At 43.3% G+C, this 19,876-nt stretch overlaps 1 protein-coding gene across 1 annotated transcript; it reads left to right on the forward strand.

The window, feature by feature from the left end:
- Nucleotides 1-264: 264 nt before the first annotated feature.
- On the forward strand, nucleotides 265-19,480 carry LOC123370917 (gap junction beta-6 protein). The gene is made up of 2 exons (XM_045017837.1): nucleotides 265-430; nucleotides 16,938-19,480. The coding sequence occupies exon 2, from the start codon at nucleotides 16,960-16,962 to the stop codon at nucleotides 17,746-17,748; it is 789 nt and encodes a 262-aa protein (XP_044873772.1). The 5' UTR covers nucleotides 265-430; nucleotides 16,938-16,959; the 3' UTR covers nucleotides 17,749-19,480.
- The last annotated feature ends 396 nt before the right edge of the window (nucleotides 19,481-19,876 follow it).

Here is a 19,876-nt window from a genome sequence, read left to right on the forward strand (position 1 = left end):
GGATGGCGGAGATGCCCGGCTCCCATGCCGGGGCCCATTGGCTGTAGCTTTCCCGCGGGTGCCTGGGCTGGGGGCGGTGCGGCAGGAACGGCTGGAGCCAGGCCAGACGGAGGAGATGGGGGCGGGGGCAGCGCCTCAGCCGGGCTCGCTCTGGGGATCGGGGCTGTCCTCTCCGCCCGCCCCCGGCCCCGGGCTGAGGCGCTCAGGGGAGGAGGCGGGCATGGGGCGGGTTAAAAGCAGCTGCCGGCCGGGGAGCGGGCAGGACCCTGAAAGCTCCGCGGGACTCAGGCGCCGACACCCGCAGGCAGAGCAAGGACCGCGCGCAGCGGGGCTCGCGCCGCCCACTCCTGCCCCGGACCTCCCGCCCGCCCATGGTGCCCGGCGCCCAGCGCGCAACAGGGGCTTTCATCTGCGCGCGCGGCTGAGACAGGTGAGTTCGGCGCCGCTCTCCCTGCAGGGCGGCCGGGCGGGGAAAGCCCCCTGCGGCGCTGCCCTGGCGCCCGCTTCCAGCGCCGGGGAGCCGGGCTCCGGGGCCAGCCCTGCGCTGGGGGCCCGTCCCTCGTAGCTCTGAGGGGCAGGGGCGAGGCGGGGGGCGCTGGGGCTGTGTGTGCCGGGGCAAGGTCTGATTCCCTCGCACCCTCACTGGCCTCTCCCAGGGACCGCGGGGGGTGGGGGGGGGGAGCGAGCTACCTCTCTGGGGCCAGGCGTTAGGGCCCGATCCTGCCCCCCCCCCGGGGAAATTAGGAAAGACACTGGGGCGGGGGAGGGCGGGCAGGATCGGGTCACTGAGGCCGGAGCTAACCCTCTGACCCGAGGAAAGGCGCTGTGTTATAAAACTGGCCCATTCGGTGGCTCCTAGAACCTGTTCTTTGATTCATAGCTACGTGGATCCTGAATCTGAATCCTCCGGGCAAGGCTCCTCATCCCTGCCTCTCCCGGGGTGCACTCTGTGTTAGGTCCCATAAGTTTCCCCTCTTTAAGTCCTGTTCAGTGAAAGGGTTCTAAGTCTGTCAGGCCATTCTGTGTGTTCCTTCAGCTGCCCCATGACTGTCGCTCTGGGTTCATCTTTTACACGTGGCCCGGGTATTTCCATCTTCTTTTCTGGATAACCTTAGAGATAAGGGGTTGTTGGACTCTCAGGAATCTCAAGCATTCTTCTTCTAGTGATGGTCCCTATTGTATTCCAGGAGGGTTTACGCGTGCACCCCATTCACCAAGAGTTGGAGAATTTTTTTTATAAATTCATTCTAGTTGTTACTTACATGATATTGAGCAGCTTTTAACTAGTTTAAAAGGCTTCAGCCTCTGTCAACAAGACTGTCTTACTTGCCCATGAATGCACACAGGGTTTTCCTTAAATTGGACAAGATTTGTAATGCGCTCAGCATCCAAAGGGCAGGGTAAATAGGGTGAAGTGTCTGGCTGAGTTTTGTAAAAAGACTGGTTTTTAATTTACTTGCATGACAGGTTTGGTAAATTGACTGCTTGAAAGGTATCAATTGACTGCTTGCTGTAGTATCTATTTTTGTATGCTCCTCTTGCTCTTAACTTTCTTTCCCTCACTGCTAACCTTAACTCAGGGAAAATGAAATACTCCAGTGCTGCGTTTGAAGGGACACATTGTCTGTAGATTAAATGTTAAATTAATTCCTGAGAGAAAGGATAGGCTTATGGTTAGGGCTTGGGAATGGGAACTAGGGCACCTGCATTCTTTTCCTGCTTCTGCACAGGAAGTCTGAGGTAAACTTTGGAAAGTCACTCAATCTCATCTATAAAAAGGGTAGAATAATACTTAAATCTATTTCACAGGTGCATTGTGAGGCTAAATTCATTGTTGCTTGTAAATCACCTTGATATTCTTGTACTAAAGGTTCTCCAGAAGTGCAAAGAGTGTGTGTATACAACATACACATTCTTTACCTGTTTCACTAATAAGTGGGCAGGAGGCCCAGACCTGACTTTCTGTGGAGCATGAAAGCTTGTCACTTTCACAAACAGAAGTTCCACCAATGTGGAGATTACCTCCCCACCTTGTCTCTCTCATATCCTGGGAATGACATAGCTACAACAACACTGCAAACATTAAATATGAAAACATTTAAAATATCTTACTTTTTCATTCCTTCAATCAGCCTGCAAAATATAAATAGATTAGTAAATTTCACTTTTGCTTCCATTCTGGTTGTTTCTGGTTCTCCTGCACCAATCCAATGTTGCTGGCTTTGGGATGAAGATATTTAAGGGAAAGTTTAAATCCAAAAATCTACCTTAATTTAACTTTTCATGACACTTATTTTAAACACTAGTATTAGCTATCCACTTAACACCGGACAATGTCTCTAAGTTCACAAGACCATGACTTCAGAGAATTAAAGCAACAAGCAATATAAAGGCAACAGCTATTAAAGGTAATTTGTGGCATGCCTTATGTGTTTGGCTTTGTTTTTTAAAGAGATTCTCATGAAGGTAAACAGGCTTGCATCAATGGACAGGTCTTATCCGCACCGTTACCCCAGCTCAGAGTCGACCACTCCTATAATTTACTGAGGAAATAGGAAATGAAAGGTGTGAATCAGGATAAATGTTTCCTAATCACTGTGGCTGGCTTTGCTGACATCAGCAGGAGTCTTGACTGAGTAAGGGCTGCAGTACCTGGCCCTAGACCATAGGCAGTTGAGGTAGATGGTGGCTGAAAGCTTCCCCAGGGCACTTTGGATAGAGCTGCTTTGTCCCAATCAAGGTCTCTGGGCAATCAGGTCACAATATCTGGGTCTTTGGACTGCGAAATCTAGTTCTGTCCTATTTCCTTTTCCATCAATAGAGCAGAGTGTATCCATTTTTCTCATGTAGCACAGAAATCTGAGTGAAGAAGGATGGTTGAAGGGATTGGGTAATGGGCTAGATGTAGGGGTTGGCAACCTTTGGCACATGGCTCATCAGGGTAAGCCCCCTGGTGGGCCGGGCCAGTTTGTTTACCTGTAGCATTCGCAGGTTCAGCCAATTGCTGCTCCCACTGGCCGCAGTTCACTGTTCCAGGCCAATAGGGGCTGTGGGAAGTAGTGCGGGCCAAGGGATGTGCTGGCCGCGGTTTCCCATTGGCCTGGAGCTGATTGGGAGCCGCAATCAGCCAAACCTGAGGACGCGGCAGGTAAACAAGCTGGCCCGGCCTGCCAGGGTGCTTACCCTGGCGAGCCGCATGCCAGAGGTTGCCAACCCCTGGGCTAGGGAGTCTTTCATTTTGAGAGTGCTGGTTCCAATCCACCTCTTGTTGATAGTGACCACAGATTGCTACTCTCTCATGCAAGATAGAATTCTGTTGAGTTCAGAGTCGCTGCATCCACTTATAGTCAAAGTGAATTTGTCTTGGGGAACTCAGAACTCTTGCAAGATGAGTTTTGCAAGAAAAAAACATGGTTAACAGTGGCTGAATTCAGGCAAGAATTCTTCTGCCTTGTGTCCTACTTTGCATAATGAGACTGGATCTCATATGGAAAAGTATTATGAATGGCACCTCTCACCAAGCAATAGTAGCTTAATTCACAGGTATGGGGAGAGTGAAACAGTGGCAGGTATTTCTAAAAACTATTTAAAGTTCACTTTAAATCTATATATTTTTAGACAAATCAACAGAGCCTTGCCAAATCCATCCTTTGTGGTACTGAGTCATTATGGGAGCTGAAGACACTTCATCTTGCAGTACTGAACCCTTATTCAGTAAATAATTGACAAATGTATATTTGCTTGCTACATGCTTTACAGTGTTACATTTTAATCCAGCAAGTAAAGATGTAATTATCTCTGAGTCTTTTGCTTCTGGGTTAATTAGTACAGTGGCTCTCAACCTTTTCAGGTTACTGTACCCCCTTCAGGAGTCTGATTTGTCTTGTGTACCCCCAAATTACACCTCACTTAAAAGTTACTTGCTACAATATCAGACATAAAAATGCAACAGTGTCACAGCACACAATTTCTCATTTTTACCATATAATTCTAAAATATTGTATTTACATTTCAGTGTATAGTGTATATAAAGCAGTATAAACAAGTCATTGTATGACAATTTAGTTTGTACTGACTTTGCTAGTGCTTTCTATGTATCCAGTAGTAAAACTAGGCAAATATCTAGATCAGTTGATGTACCCCCTGGAAGACCTCTAGTAGCCCCAGGGGTACACATTCCCCTGGTTGAGAACCACTGAATTAGTACACACCAAGCACCTGTTTTCCTAAGGCTAGAAGTGCTTGAGATTGAAGAAGAATAAGGAAAATATATTGTTTCAGCTAATGCTGAAGCCTGCACATATCACACACTGGCTGTGGAAGGTACTCAGGGCAGACAGTAGACTTTGCCTACCACTGATTTAAGTCAGACATATGATCCTTACCTGTCATTGTAAATTTGCTGTAAATTTACCTTTCTTTCAGTTACTAACTGCCTTCACTTGAAGACAGAACTGTTACTCTACTTGTAGAAGAGCACTTAAGAGCTGCTAGAGAGAACTGCCCTGGCTTCTAAGAGGGTGGGACTGTTGTTTTGATCTTTATCAACCACTCTGTAATTCTTTAATAAAAGTTGATCATCTTTTTGCTTTGGGTGTTCCTGTTGGGCACTCTTTGATTCTTCAGTACACAGCAGCAGAATTACAAATTGCTGCAGCTTTCTTTGTGAAAGGAAAGGCTTTTTAGCTGCCAGAACCCGAGTTCAGAGTTAAGTTTTCTTCCACAACAAAAGCAATGTAAGGAGCATCATTCTCTTTCTGGGTGAGAACAGTGTCATCAGCTGCTGAAGGAAAGACACTGAATTCTGTTATAGCTGTGTCTAAATTAGGGCTTTTACCAGTAATTATTTTAGCAAAAATCGCACCCCTACCTGAGTTATCGTGGTAAAACTTGGAAGTGCACACCAGCCTTCAGTGTACCATAGAACTACTGGTTTGAAATGGGGGTTGCAACTAAGATCAGGCTCATTCTGTTAATGATTTGGGATCCTAATCAGTTTAACAATTCTAAAGCTTTGCTGATGTAAAAAATTAGTATGAGAATTGCCACACCAAGACCAAGAATTGTCTCCCAACACTGGCCAATGCCAAATGCTTCTGTTGAAGATCTGATAATGCACTTAAGTGTGTGATGGCTGGTTTAACTGCAGATGCTATCCTTAGTCATATTTAATATCTAAATCATGCTGATGAAGGTAACAAAGGGGCAGTTCAAGGCACACCCAGCATTGGAGGAAATCTGAGCCTGACTAGCCAGTGGAGGCACCACAGACATCCATGTCCATATGCAAGCCTAGGGAAACAAGTAAATCAGGATACTATTTGTAGGTGTGGGGAGAAGGGCATGATCTTATTCTGAATTTGTACAGCACCTAGGGCAATGGGACACTATTACTGACTGGTTCCTCAGGTGCTACTGTAATACAAACATAATATTACATGAGTACTTGTGGCACCTTAAAGACTAACAAATTTATTTTAGCATGAGCTTTCGTGAGCTGCAGCTCACTTCTTCGGATGCATAGAATGGAACACACAGACAGGAGATATTTATACAGAGATGTATACAGAGATGTATGTATAAATATCTCCTGTCTGTGTGTTCCATTCTATGCATCCGAAGAAGTGAGCTTTAGCTCACGAAAGCTCATGCTAAAATAAATTTGTTAGTCTTTAAGGTGCCACAAGTACTCCTGTGTTTTTTTTTGCGGATACAGACTAACACGGCTACTACTCTGAAACCTGTCATAATATTACATATGCTGCTTTTTTAATTTTACTAGTAATCTATTTGCCTGGGTAATATCCTGTGGCAGTGAGTTCCACACATTATTCTGTTCATGTAAAGCTAACCTTTTTGTTTTATCTTTTTCACCATTTTATTAATACAAACCCAGCAGGCCTACATACACTGCAATCTCTAACAACCTGGTTTGTTGAAGCTTTATTGTTAACTTCTGATTAAAGACCGCCTGCTGTACCCAGCTTTTAATTGAGGCCTTGTCCACACTGCCACGCTATAGCGCTGAAATTTTCTTGCTCAGGGGTGTGAAAAAACATCCCCCATAGCGCTGCAAGCTTCAGTGCTGTAAAGTGCCAGTGTAGCCAGTGCACCAGTGCTGGGAGCTACTCCCCTCATGGGGGTGGGTTTTTTACAGCACTGGGACCCAGCGCTGGTGCCGCGACTACACAGCCACATTAAAGCGCTGCCGCAGCAGCACTTTAATGTTGCTAGTGAAGACATACCCTGATGAGAGTATGGGCACGTCTTCACTAGCAATATTAAAGTGCTGCTGCCTGAGCAAGAAAATTGCAGTGCTGTAAAGTGCCAGTGTAGACAAACCCTCAGAAAGGCATCTGCTAAGGGGGAATTGACATAAGAATGGCTGTACTGGGTCAGACCAAAGGTCCATCTAGCTCAGTATCCTTTCTACCAACGGTGGCCAGTGCCAGGTGCCCCAGAGGAATTGAACCTAACAGGTAATGATCAAGTGATCTCTCTCCTGCCATCCATCTCCACCCTCTGACAAACAGAGTCTAGGGACACCATTCCTTACCCATCCTGGCTAATAACCATTTATGGACTTAACCTCCATGAATTTATCCAGTTCTCTTTTAAATGCTGTTATAGTCCTAGCCTTCACAACCTCCTCAGGTAAGGAGTTTCACAAGTTGACTGTGCGCTGTGTGAAGAAGAACTTCCTTTTATTTGTTTTAAACCTGCTGCCTATTAATTTCATTTGGTGACCCCCTAGTTCTTGTATTATGGGAATAAGTAAATAACCTTTTCCTTATCTACTTTCTCCACATCACTCATGATTTTATATACCTCTGTCATATCCCCCCTTTACTCTCCTCTTTTCCAAGCTGAAGCGTCCTAGCCTCTTTAATCTCTCCTCATATGGGACCCATCCAAACCCCTAATCATTTTAGTTGCCCTTCTCTGAACCTTTTCTAGTGCCAGTATATATTTTTTTGAGATGAGACCACATCTGTACGCAGTATTCAAGATGTGGGCGTACCGTCGATTTTTATATAAGGGCAATAATATATTCTCCTTTTTATTCTCTATCCCCTTTTTAATGATTCCTAACATCCTGTTTGCTTTTTTGACTGTCTCTGCACATTCCGTGGACATCTTCAGAGAACTATCCACGATGACTCCAAGATCGTTTTCCTGGTTTGTTGTAGCTAAATTAGCCTCCATCATATTTTATGTATAGTTGGGGTTATTTTTTCCAGTGTGCATTACTTTACATTTATCCACATTACATTTCATTTGCCATTTTGTTGGCCAGTCACTTAGTTTTGTGAGATCTTTTTGAAGTTCTTCACAGTCTGCTTTGGTCTTAACTATCTTGAGCAGTTTAGTATCATCTGCAAACTTTGCCACCTCACTTTTTACCCCTTTCTCCAGATCATTTATGAATAAGTTGACTATAATCTAATCACTAGATCTTGATGATTCCAGCACTCAGAGCTAGCATCATAGGGGTTATCAGGGCAAGCACATAGTGCTCTCTCGTTTTGCAATTGCAGCTCTCAATTCTAGTGTCCTGATGCTGTCTTGTGTAGGTGTGCAGTACCCCTCTGCTGCTAGTGATAATGTTGATATCCTGGTCCCCGTGGCAGCTCAGCTGGAACAGCAGAATAAACAATGGAGTAGTGCAGCTGTGACTGGTGCTGAGATGTGCAACGGCTTGATCCCCATTTCAAACCATTTTTTGATCTAGAAATGCTCTTTTAATTAAGGGATGAGTTTCTCTACAGTGGAGACTGAAAGCTCAGTTACTCAATGTCGTTGAGTTCTGTGGCTCCCTCCCTGCACTGTGGTCTCCCCAGCTCCTTCCTTTGACTCTAATCTCCCTGTATATCTCTGCTTCCCTCTTCTGCCTCAGGTTCCCCCAGATGCTCTTGCTGCTGCTCCTGCTGTTGCCTTTTGCCGGAGATGAGGGGTATACTGCCAGGCCTCAGTCCAGCAAAGCGTTTAAGTCAATGGGGCTATTTGTATGCTTTCAGTTATGCTCATGCTTAAGTGTTTTGCTGGATCGGGGTCCTAATGCATGTACAGTGGCATGGCAGTTACAGAGCTGTGCTGGCTATATGAAAATAAAGGCTGCCATCAATTAAACTGAATCTTAGTTTTTCTTGCCTTAGTTTTTCATTCCGTCAGAGAGACGGTTGATATTTTACTCGCTTTGTCAGTAAAAGGGTCTGAGAAGCAAATATCTGGAATAAAGATGAACAATGATACTGAGTCACTCCGAGTAAATTAAAGCAATTGAGCTCTCCCAGAACACTCTCTTTCAGTTGGGACTACTATAATATTTTCTTGTCATCTGCCCCATATGTTGTTGTGACTGATTTTTGATTCAGGGCTTGACCAGAATGAGGATAGCTGGTGTGATCTATTTGGACTGACTGGTGGACTGAGGGCACTAAGGGGCTGATCCTTCACCCACTGATGTCAATGGCAGTATTGACACTGACTTCAAAGGTTGCAGGGTCAAACTGAAAGGGCTCTATCACTGGGGAGTGTTCCAGGTGCCACATGGCTTTCAGCCAGCATGAAAGCAGGAGTGGAGCCTTGAAAGGCAGAACAGGAGAGGGGCAAATGGAGGATGATGGCAGGACTAGCTTTCAGGAGAAGAGGAGGTGGGAGAGATGGGTTTTTAAGTGGTGAAGGGGCAAAAGAGATTTAGGCATGTGTGTGGTGGGGAGTGAGACTTGGTGGGGCAGGAGAGGAGACAAAAGGAATAATGAGACCTGGGAAGCTGAAGTGGAAGGGGGAGAGAGAGATGGTGTGGTGGCAAGAAAGAAAAGCAGGGCTGGGTGGAGAGATGGCAGTGAGCAAAGTAAGGTCAGGTCTACACTATAATCTTACATCTGTATAACTATGTCACTTTGGTGTGAAAAATCCACACCCCTGAGCAACACTGTTATAATGACCTGAATCCCACCCCACCACCAGTGTACAAAGCTACTGCCTCTTGTGGAGATGGGTTAACTACACTGACAGGAATCAGAGGGATAGCCGTGTTAGTCTGGATCTGTAAAAGCAGCAAAGAATCCTGTGGCACCTTATAGACTAACAGACGTTTTGCAGCATGAGCTTTCGTGGGTGAATACCCACTTCTTCGGATGCACTTCCGAAGAAGTGGGTATTCACCCACGAAAGCTCATGCTGCAAAACGTCTGTTAGTCTATAAGGTGCCACAGGATTCTTTGCTGCTCTTACACTGACAGGAGAAGCTCTTCTGTCGGCATAGTAGCATCTTCACTGAAGTGCTACAGTAGCGCAGCTGCACCGCTGCAGTGTTTTAAATGTAGACCTGCTCCAAGAAACAGGGCATATGAAGGGGAATGGAGGAGATATGAGAGGCGGGAAACAACTGGTAGAGACAGGAGGAGGAGGAGACGGAAAGAATAGACAGGAAAAGAGATGCAAGAAAACAAACAAAACTGGGAATGCAAAGAACCTGGTGGAATCCAGAGAGGAGAAATGAACCTGTGTTTGTGTGTACAGAGACAAACTTCTATGTGGCAGTTCTGTTTTGTTTTTTTAAATGATATATATTTAGCTGTATAGCAGCATCTCTAATCTGTTTAACAAAAGCAATTACAACATTCCAATATCTAAAGCTCAGTTAGAGCCGATCCAAACCCTATTGTAATTGATGTGAGTCTTTCCATAGACTTTAAAGGGTGTTGGATCTGGCCCTTATCAAGGGAAGTTTCATGATACAAAGTTGAGTGCCTTACAGATAGACTGTCAGGGTTGGAAGGGACCTCAGATGATCATCTAGTCCAACCTCCTGCTCAAAGCAAGACCAATCCCCAACTAAATCCCCAAACGGCCTCCACAAGGGTTGAACTCACAATCCTGGGTTTAGCAGGCCAATGCTCAAACCACTGAGCTATCCCTCCTCCCCATGATATCATAAACAGAAAAGATTACTCAGTTGTAAATTCACTATCAGAAGAGAAGTTGCAACACATGATCCCCAGGGTAAATCCTGACATTCAGTCTTGGTTTAAAAATCATGCAGTATGATAAATAACAGGTGAAGTAAAGCTAAATATTCAGAAATCTAATTATCGCCTAAAGAATCTTCTGGGAATTCAGGATCTTTTCTGTGCTGCCATGAGGTATGAACCCAGAGAGACTTTTTCTTTTATATGGACATGCTCATGAAAAATCTACTTTGCCCCTCTAAAATAACTTAGAGGGATAAAAGAATGTGGCTTGTTCCAAGGGCTCCATTTTGCAAGGTGCAAGGTCCTGGGAATTGCAGTCAGCATCTTGAAGGAGAAACTCTTCACATCTCAAGATGAGGTTAGTTCAGTCTAGAAAGAACTTGATCTCTAGCCTGCAGATAATGGACAAGAAGTGATTCTAAAAACTTGCATCTTTGAAGTAATCCCACCAAATATTCTAGATTTACTAAAAAAAGAACAGGAGTACTTGTGGCACCTTAGAGACTAACAAATTTATTTCAGCATAAGCTTTCGTGGGCTACAGCTCACTTCTTTGGATGCACTGTACTAGATTTACTGTATCCACCCATAAGGGGCAATTACATTTAATTGCAATAATAACAGAGAAAAAAATCTTATCTTCAAAATTCAGTGTCCTTGTTTCCCTGAGTTACCTAAAATTTTTGACTCTACTCATTCTCTATACACTAGTTTCCAACTCACAGTGCAGTTACCTTTAACCAATAGAGCAGAAAGGATTTTGGTGCTGCCTGGAAATAAAGGTGTGACACAGAAGATTGCTGGTAAGAGACTGAACCTTATTTCCATGCCATGTGACCCTGGGTCAAAGTTACAAAAGGTTTTAGCCATTTTACATGATGGTCAGTATCCACCAAGCCAGTAGCTCTTGTTTGATCTTCCTTTTTATTTATTTTTTTAAAAGCACACATATAATATCAACCTGACATGAACACAGCCAACTAGTGAAATCCAAACTAGAAGAAATTGCTAAAGGGGAGATCTAGGTTATTGGACTAGAATCTCTGAATCTCATTGGCTCACTAATCACATGTTTGCTCCTTGTTCACAGACATTCCTTCTACTATGGCCTGTTCAGTCGCAGGTTTATTTGCTATGGTGAACCTGTGTTTGCTGCTCCTGTTGTCCTTTCCTTGCCAGTGACTGGATGGTTACTTCCGTCAGTGCATGAAATTGTCTGCAGCATCCTGAACATCCTCAAGAAATGAAGCTGTAGTCCTTTTTGGTTTTGTCAAGTGCTTTCTGACCGTCCAGGGCAGCTGTGACCTGTAAACCTTGGTGCAGATGGTATAGCTGTTACGTTAGTATATTCCCACCCACTTTCCGTTTGAAATCTAGCATTTTCTCCTACTTGCAATTGGAGTGACTATCATTCTTTTGATAGTATTTCTTCTGTGTTGGTTTCCTGGTAAACAAGGACCTTTTAATATCTAAATCAGGGTTAACGATCTTTGTTGGATGTTGGCACTAAGGTTTTGTCCTAGTGCCTGTGGATCTCTGAACCAGTGATTCTAATAAGGTGTTGTTAGGTGTGATATACATAGCTAGAAGTTCTTTGCTATTTGTATGCACTTGAACTGGTCAGAAATTGTTCAATGAAATCGATTTTTCTGATGGAAAACACTGTTTCATCAAAACCACAGTGTTTTGTGAAACCAGGTCAAATGCAACAACAACTTCATCAGAGACAAATATTGCAGCCCAGCAGTTAGGGCACTGGCCTGGGAAATGGGAGGCCCAGGTTCAAGCAAAATTGAGCAGAGACTTGAATTTGGGTCTTCTGTGTTCTAGCCCAGTGCCGTGTAAACCAGACCAAAGTGTCACTTGTATCAAAATGAAAAAACTTCAGAAACTTTGAAATGTTTCACTAATAAGAATTGCCACTTTCAAGCCAGTCCTATGATTTACATTTCTACTGACCCATTCCACAGTATGTTTGGTGCTGTAAATGATACTAAACAAAAAAAGACTGCCTTGGAGAGCTGACAATCTAGAAACTCTCAACACCATATATATATATTTTTTTAAAGTAAAACCAACATCAGAAAATTCTCTTGGTATAGAAATTTCAGAGCCAAGAGAAAACATTGGAGTGAGAACTTCAAAGGATGATGCCTGACACTGATAAGAGGAGTGGGGGGTAAGACCAGTAAGCTAGCTTTGTGGAATGTTTTGTTCTGGTTCCTTTGTTTGTCTGCTTGTTTTTTCTGGGGTCTTCCTATTCCAGGAAGTATTAAGATAATGAAAATAATCTCTATAAAAACCAATAGCCTAGTACAGGCAGTCCTCACCCCTTTCCTTCAAGGTTATGGAGAAAAATTTCTGGAGAAAATTGAATGTTCACCAAATTCAAAACTTTCTCTCCAGCTCAATGGAAAATTCATTTCAAGCTGGGTTTGGTACTAGTCCTGCTCCCCCAGCATTTACAGATCAAAATGTTTCTAGGGTTCTTACTGACAAAACAGTGTTCTTCAGTTTCTAATGTGTGTCTTTTTATCCTGTAAAAAATAAGTGAATTAAATTAATTGCTAACCAGACTTCAAACGAAATTTCTGTAAATCAGTGAAGGAGAGGAATAGTAGACAATATTCTGTGTAAGGACAACTCCATTCTGTTTATTCATTTCCCCCCCGCCCCTCAGTTCGCATAATCTATTGCAATGCTTCTGTACAGTGACAAAAGGGCATAATCCATACAACACTATCTCCTTTATCTCAACCTCACCTATTGGAAACTCATTGTTTGAAAAGTTCCTGATGTTAGTGTTTGTGATATGACACATATCAGCTTCGTGATATTAGGTAATGGAGCTGGTTGGCTTTCCTGGTGGCTGGCTGACTCAGCAGGACACGAAGATGCTTATGGCTAAAAAGCTCAATAGCATAGAATGGCAAAAACACTTTTGCTCACAGCTGCAGAACTGGCTAGCCTCTGAGGATACTGGCCAACAGGCTTTGAAATCCCTGCTCAGGGTCACAAACTTCAAATTCTTCTAAGCCAGCTCCCCTGATTATCTGAAACCCTAGTTACTTTGGGTGTCCCCTGAGGTCTCTGGTTGATTGACGTTTCTAGCATAATATCATACATTTATATGGTGCTTTGGAGGATCCTGTGAGATCGAATTTGTCCAGAGCTTTATGTGCTGCACTTAAATGAAGGGAGGTTGGCAGCCAAGTGGACAACATTTGGCACAGCAGAGAGGGGAGGGGAAAGTTTGGAAACCTTGCAGGACACCAGGTTAAACCCCTAGAACATAAAAACAGCTATACTGGATCAGACTAAAAGTCCATCTAGCCCAGTATCCTGTCTTCTGACAGTGGCCAGTACCAGGTGCCCCAGAGGAAATGAATGGAACAGGTAATCATCAAGTGATCCATCCCCTGTTGCCCATTCCCAGCTTCTGGCAAACAGAGGCTAGGGACACCATCCCTTCCCATCCTGGCTAATAGCCATTGATGGACCTATTCTCCATAGGGTGACCAGATGTCCCGATTTTTATAGGGATAGTCCTGATTTTTTTGTTCTTTTTCTTATATGGGCTTCTATTACACCCCAACTTCTGTCCCAATTTTTCAAATTTGCTGTCTGGTCACCCTAATCCTCCATCAATTTATCTAGTTCTTTTTTGAACCATGTTATATTATAGTCTTGGCCTTCACAACATCCTCTGGAAAAGAGTTCCACAGGTTGACTGTGCGTTGTGTGAAGAAATACTTTTTTTTCTTTCCCCCTTTGGTTTAAACCTGCTGCCTACTAATTTCATTTGGTAACACAAGAACTAGGGGTTATGAGAAGGAGTAAATATCACTTCCTTATTTACTTTCTCAACACCAGTCATGATTTTATAGACCTCTATAATATCCCCCCCTTAGTCATCTCTTTTCCAAACTGAAAAGTCCCAGTCTTACTAATCTCTTCTCATACTGAAGCTGTTCCATCCCCCGGAAGCTGTTCCAGCCCCCTAATTATTTTTGTTGCACTTTTCTGAACCTTTTCCGATTCCAGTATTTCTTTTTTGACATGGGGTGACCACATCGGCATGCAGTATTCAAGATGTGTGCATACCATGGATTTATATAGAGGCAATATGATATTTTCTGTCTTATTGTCTATCCCTTTCTTAATGATGCCCAACATTCTGTTAGCTTTTTTGACTGCCATTGCACATTGAGAGGATGTTTTCAGAGAACTATCCACAATGATTCCAAGATCTTTTTCTTGAGTGGTAACAGATAATTTAGACCCCATCATTTTATATGTATAGTTAGGATTGTTTTCCAATGTGCATTACTTTGCATTTATTAACATTGAATTTTATCTGCTATTTTATCTGGGGGGAAGGATAGCTCAGTGGTTTGAGCATTGGCCTGCTAAACCCAGGATTGTGAGCTCAATCCTTGAGGGGGCCATTTAGGGATCTGAGGCAAAAATCTGTCTGGGGATTGGTCCTGCTTTGAGCAGGGGATTGGACTAGATGACTTCCTGAGGTCCCTTCCAACCCTGGTATTCTATGATTTTGTTGCACAGTCACCAAGTTTTGAGAGATCCTTTTGTAACTCTTTGCAGTCTGCCTGGGACTTAACTACATTGACTAGTTTTGTATCGTTTGCAAATTTTGCCACCTCACTGTTTACCCCTTTTTTCCAGATCATTTATGAATATGTTGAATAGGACTGGTCCCAGTGCAGAGCCCTGGGGGACACCACTGTTTACCTCTCTCCTTCTGAAAACTGACCATTTATTCCATTCCTTTGTTTCCTATCTTTTAACCAGTTACCAATCCATGAGTCGACCTTGCCTCTTATCCCATGACAGCTTACTTTGCTTAAGAGCCTTTGGTGAGGGACCTTGTCAAAGGCTTTCTGAAAATCTAACTACACTATATCCACTGAATCCCCCTTGTCCACATGCTTGTTGACCCTCTCAAAGAATTCTAGTAGATTGGTGAGGCATAATTTCCCTTTGCAAAAATCATGTTGATTCTTCCCCAACAAAATATGTTAATCTATGTGTCTGACAATTTTGTTCTTTACTATAGTTGCAACCAGTTCACCCAATACTGAAGTCAGGCTTACTGGCCTGTAATTGCCGGGATCACTTCTGGAGCCCTTTTTAAAAATTGGCATCACAGAAGCTGATTTAAATGATAGGTTACAGACTACAGTTAGTAGTTCTGCAGTTTCACATTTGAGTTCCTTCAGAACTCTTGGGTGAATACCATCTGGTCCTGGTGACTTCTTACTGTTTAGTTTATAAATTTGTTCCTAAACATCCTCTAATGACACCTAACGTGGGACAGTTCCTCAGATTTGTCATCTAAAAAGAATGGCTCAGGTTTGGGAATCTCTCTCTCACATCCTCAGCTGTGAAGACTGATGTAAAGAATTCATTTAGTTTCTCCACAATGGCCTTATCATCTTTGAGTGCTCCTTTAGCATCTCAATCGTCCAGTGGCCCCACTGGCTGTTTAGCAGACTTCCTGCTATTGATGTACTTAAAACACTTTTGTTCTTTAATGTAACTTTCATATTTTAAAAAAATATTTTTTTAAAGACCTTTTATGTCTATGTGCAGCAGACTGGGAATCATGTCTTTTGAGGTCTCCTCCAAAAGACTTCACGCTATAACTTTCATAGATTCATAGACTTAAGGTCAGAAGGGACCACTATGGTTATCTAGTCTGACCACAATGCAGGTCACACAATCTCACCCACCCACTCCTGTAACAACCCCCTAACCTATGTCTGAGTTATTGAAGTCCTCAAATCGTGGTTTAAAGACCTCAAGGTGCAGAGAATCCTCCAGCAAGTGACCCGTGCCCCATGCTGCAGAGGAAGGCGAAAAACCTCCAGGGCCTCTGCCAATCTGCCCTGGAGGAAAATTCCTTCCTGACCCTGAGCATGTGGGCAAGACTCACCAGCCAGCACCCAGGAAAGAATTCTCTGTAGTAACTCAGATCCCACCCCATCTAACATCCCATCACAGACCATTGGGCATATTTACCTGCTAATAATCAAAGATCAATTAATTGCCCAAATTAGGCTATCTCATCATACCATCCCCTCCATAAAGTTATCAAGCTTAGTCTTGAAGCCAGCTATGTCTTTTGCCCCCACTACTCCCCTTGGAAGGCTGTTCCAGAACTTCACTCCTCTAATGGTTAGAAACCTTCATCTAATGTCAAGTCTAAACTTCCTAGTGTCCAGTTTATATCCATTTGTTCTTGTGTCCACATTGTTACTAAGCTTAAATAATTCATAGTGCTCCGTTTATCCTCTTCAGAAGGATGAAGAACTGGGGGGCACAAATAGGATTGTATCCATAAAGTTAACTTGTTCTGTTGTAGTGTATTGCAGGCAGTGATTTGAGGTTTGGTGCGTGATAACATACCTACCATTATCAGTTATTTCTGTTTGAATCAGAAAATTAGAATTCATGGATTACACAAATCAGCTATTTTAGTACAGAGCTAAAAGATGATCTCTTAGCAGCATGAAGTGCTTTGGAGGAGTGACAGAAGGTATTGTTGCCCCTTCTTCTGACATCAGTGTCTCCCCTCCCCCTCCCCGCCCCCCCCCCCCGGCTGGGTGAAGCAGAATTCTGGGCCTTGCACGTCAGCTTCCCAATGAAGTAGAAAATCAGTGACAGAGCTTCATTTATTATTCTAAGCATAACTTGTTTTATTTACATGTCTACACTACGCTGGAATGGAGGTGGTCAAACAGCATGCAGACAATCCCTTCTGACCCTTATGGCTACTTGTAGTGACAGTGTAAGACAATGATATGCCAACAAGCTGTGAAACAGTTACTGTAGCCCATAAATATTCTGCCATTGTACGTCTTATATCACAAGTTTTATGGCATTGATTTCCTAATGCATGATTTACAATCATTTGGTGTATTCATTTTGTTTTGTTAGGTCAAAGGACTCAAACGAGACAATGGACTGGGGAACATTGCAGGCCATTTTAGGAGGTGTAAATAAACACTCCACCAGTATCGGAAAGATCTGGCTCACCGTCATGTTCATTTTCCGTGTTATGATCCTTGTGGTGGCTGCGGAGGAAGTCTGGGGAGACGAACAAAATGATTTTGTCTGCAACACTCTGCAACCAGGATGCAAAAATGTTTGCTACGACCACTTCTTCCCCATCTCTCACATTAGACTGTGGGCCCTTCAGCTCATCTTTGTCTCAACTCCTGCACTTCTGGTGGCCATGCACGTTGCGTACAGAAGGCACGAGAAGAAAAAGCAGTTCAGAAAGGGAGGGCAAACCTGTGAATATAAAGACATTGAAGAAATAAAATCACAAAGATTTCATATTCAGGGTCCCTTGTGGTGGACCTACACGAGCAGCATATTCTTCAGAATGATCTTTGAAGCCCTCTTTATGTATGCGTTTTACTTCATGTACGATGGCTTCCGAATGCCGCGCCTAGTGAAGTGCAACGCGTGGCCTTGCCCCAACACAGTGGACTGTTTTGTTTCTCGACCCACTGAAAAGACAGTGTTTACTATTTTCATGATCGCTGTGTCTGGTATTTGCATTTTGTTAAACGTGGCTGAATTCTGCTATCTGCTGATAAAAGTTTTCCTCAAAAAGTCTCGAAGAGCAGCATTTCCAAGACACCCCAACCATGAGACTAAAGAGGAAACTAAACAAAATGAAATGAATGAACTAATATCTGATAGCTGTCACAACACAGTTTCAGGATTTCCAAGCAGCTAAGGTGATGCAAATGTGAGGAGTCACTCAGTGTGGAGTGAATATTCCTCTTACAAAGCTGCAAATGAAATCAGCTACATTAAACAATAAAGTGGGGTGAAGGTTTAATATGTAATGTCAGGTGGGAATTAAACACCTAGTTCAAAAGAGGCAAAGCAGCATAAAAATGTGAAAAGTATATAAGGATTAAATAGGAAACTGTCTCCATAAGAATATCCTTAACAAGGCAACTATGACAAGCGGAAACTCACTAGTACCTCTGGGCTAGAGTCACAGAAGGGACTTAGGAGTTAGCCAACACCTAGGGACCCTGCTGCCAGTGCAATTCACAGTGCATAGGGAGAATTAGGTGACCAAGAAGAGGGTTCTCAGAAGCCTGAATGCTGAGTAGGGAGCTGCCTAAGCTAGCCAGATGTGAAATGCAGAGGAGAAGGGCAGGGCTTAGGTGCCTAAGCACCTTTGAGGATTTGGACCCTAACTCCATTTGGGATTCTTGGCCCTGAATCCTTTCCTGGAGTTAGGTGCCTAAGCCAGGTCAGACCTTTTTCATCATGAGAGCAAGACAGAACCCGTTATAGCCAATTGCCCAGCAGGGTTAAGGCACTCACCTGGGACATAGGAGACCTGTTTTTTTTTGTTTTTCTTTTAAATCCCTGCTCTGTCTGATCTCCCCTGAAAGGTGGGAGACCTGATCAGGGTAACATCCTCACCAGTGGGCTGTAGAATCAATCTCTCATGGGCCTACTGATTATTTATACAAAGGGGACCTGTTTCAAGAAGAGAGACTGAGGCCTGGTCTACACTAAAAACTTATGTTGACCCAGCTGTGTCGCTCAGGGGTATGAAAAATCCATATAGTTAAGTTGACTTAATCCTGGTGTAGATAGTGCTAGGTCAATGGAAGAATACTATCTCTGTCAAGGAGGTGAATTAACTACAGTGATGGGAGATCCCCTCCTATTGCATTAGTGTCTACACTGAAAGCGCTACGGAAGGTGGCCATTTATTGTACTTTGAAGATGAAAAGTATTCTATGAAACTGAAGTGTTAACAATAATAGTAATCCTGTTGGGAGAAGCGAATACCTTGTAGATGGTGACTCATCCCCGAATACCCAATAGCCTGGTGGCTAGGGCATTCTTACTGGACATGGGGGAGCTGGGTTTCAGTCCCTGCTCCAAATCACTGCTCCACACTGATTTAAAAACAGGTCTCTGACCTTCCAAGTGAGTGCCCTAACCACTGGTCTATTGGGTATTTGGAGGGGTGCCCACTTGCCAGCCAGGCCCCAGAATTCCTGACTGACTCTTGTGCAGGTTAGACGTGCTCTGGGCCTGCTTACCAAATTGGTCTCTGGAGAGATGGGCAGGGAAACACCTAGTTTGAGAATTCTGCTATGTGTAAGGTAGGGCTCCAAGCAGCTCATTAGCTGTGGGGTGGAGTCAGGTGGAAATCTAGGCACCTTCAGGGTTAAGCAGTAGCTGAATGGTGCTTTTGTGATTGGTCATAAGCACCTAAAGAGGCAGTAAAGCACCTGAGTCCCTTTGTGAAGCTAGCCCTTTATGCATATTTGAGTCCTGAAAACTATACGTTTAACAGCAATAAGAATAAACTTTTTCCAGGCAAGATATTCTAGTATTACAAGATGTTTTTACTTACTTGTGAATTCATAACTAAGGTATTTTTGTAAGGTCTGAAATTCCATGTTATTTAGAGTGTGATAGTGTATGATTGAATAGTGTGTTTTGTTTTACTAGAAAAGCAGATGTAACCTCCAATACCATTTTAATAAAGTATATCAACTTTAAACATTTAGCAGACCTGCTGTAAATAATTCCATTAACATTTTACATTGGCAGTATGCAATGTTATAAAATCATAGCTATTACGAAAATAACCTTTATATTCTGCAAAAAAAACAGGAGTACTTGTGGCACCTTAAAGACTAACAAATTTATTGTAGCATGAGCTTTCGTGAGCTAAAGCTCACTTCTTCGGATGCATAGAATGGAACACACAGACAGGAGATATTTATACATACAGAGAACATGAAAAGGTGGAAGTATGCATACCAACAGGCAGAGTCTAATCAATTGAGATGAGCTATCGTTAGCAGGAGGAAAAAAAACTT

Source organism: Mauremys mutica, chromosome 1 (assembly GCF_020497125.1).
Source record: "Mauremys mutica isolate MM-2020 ecotype Southern chromosome 1, ASM2049712v1, whole genome shotgun sequence".
In the NCBI taxonomy this organism is placed as follows: Eukaryota; Metazoa; Chordata; order Testudines; family Geoemydidae; genus Mauremys; species Mauremys mutica.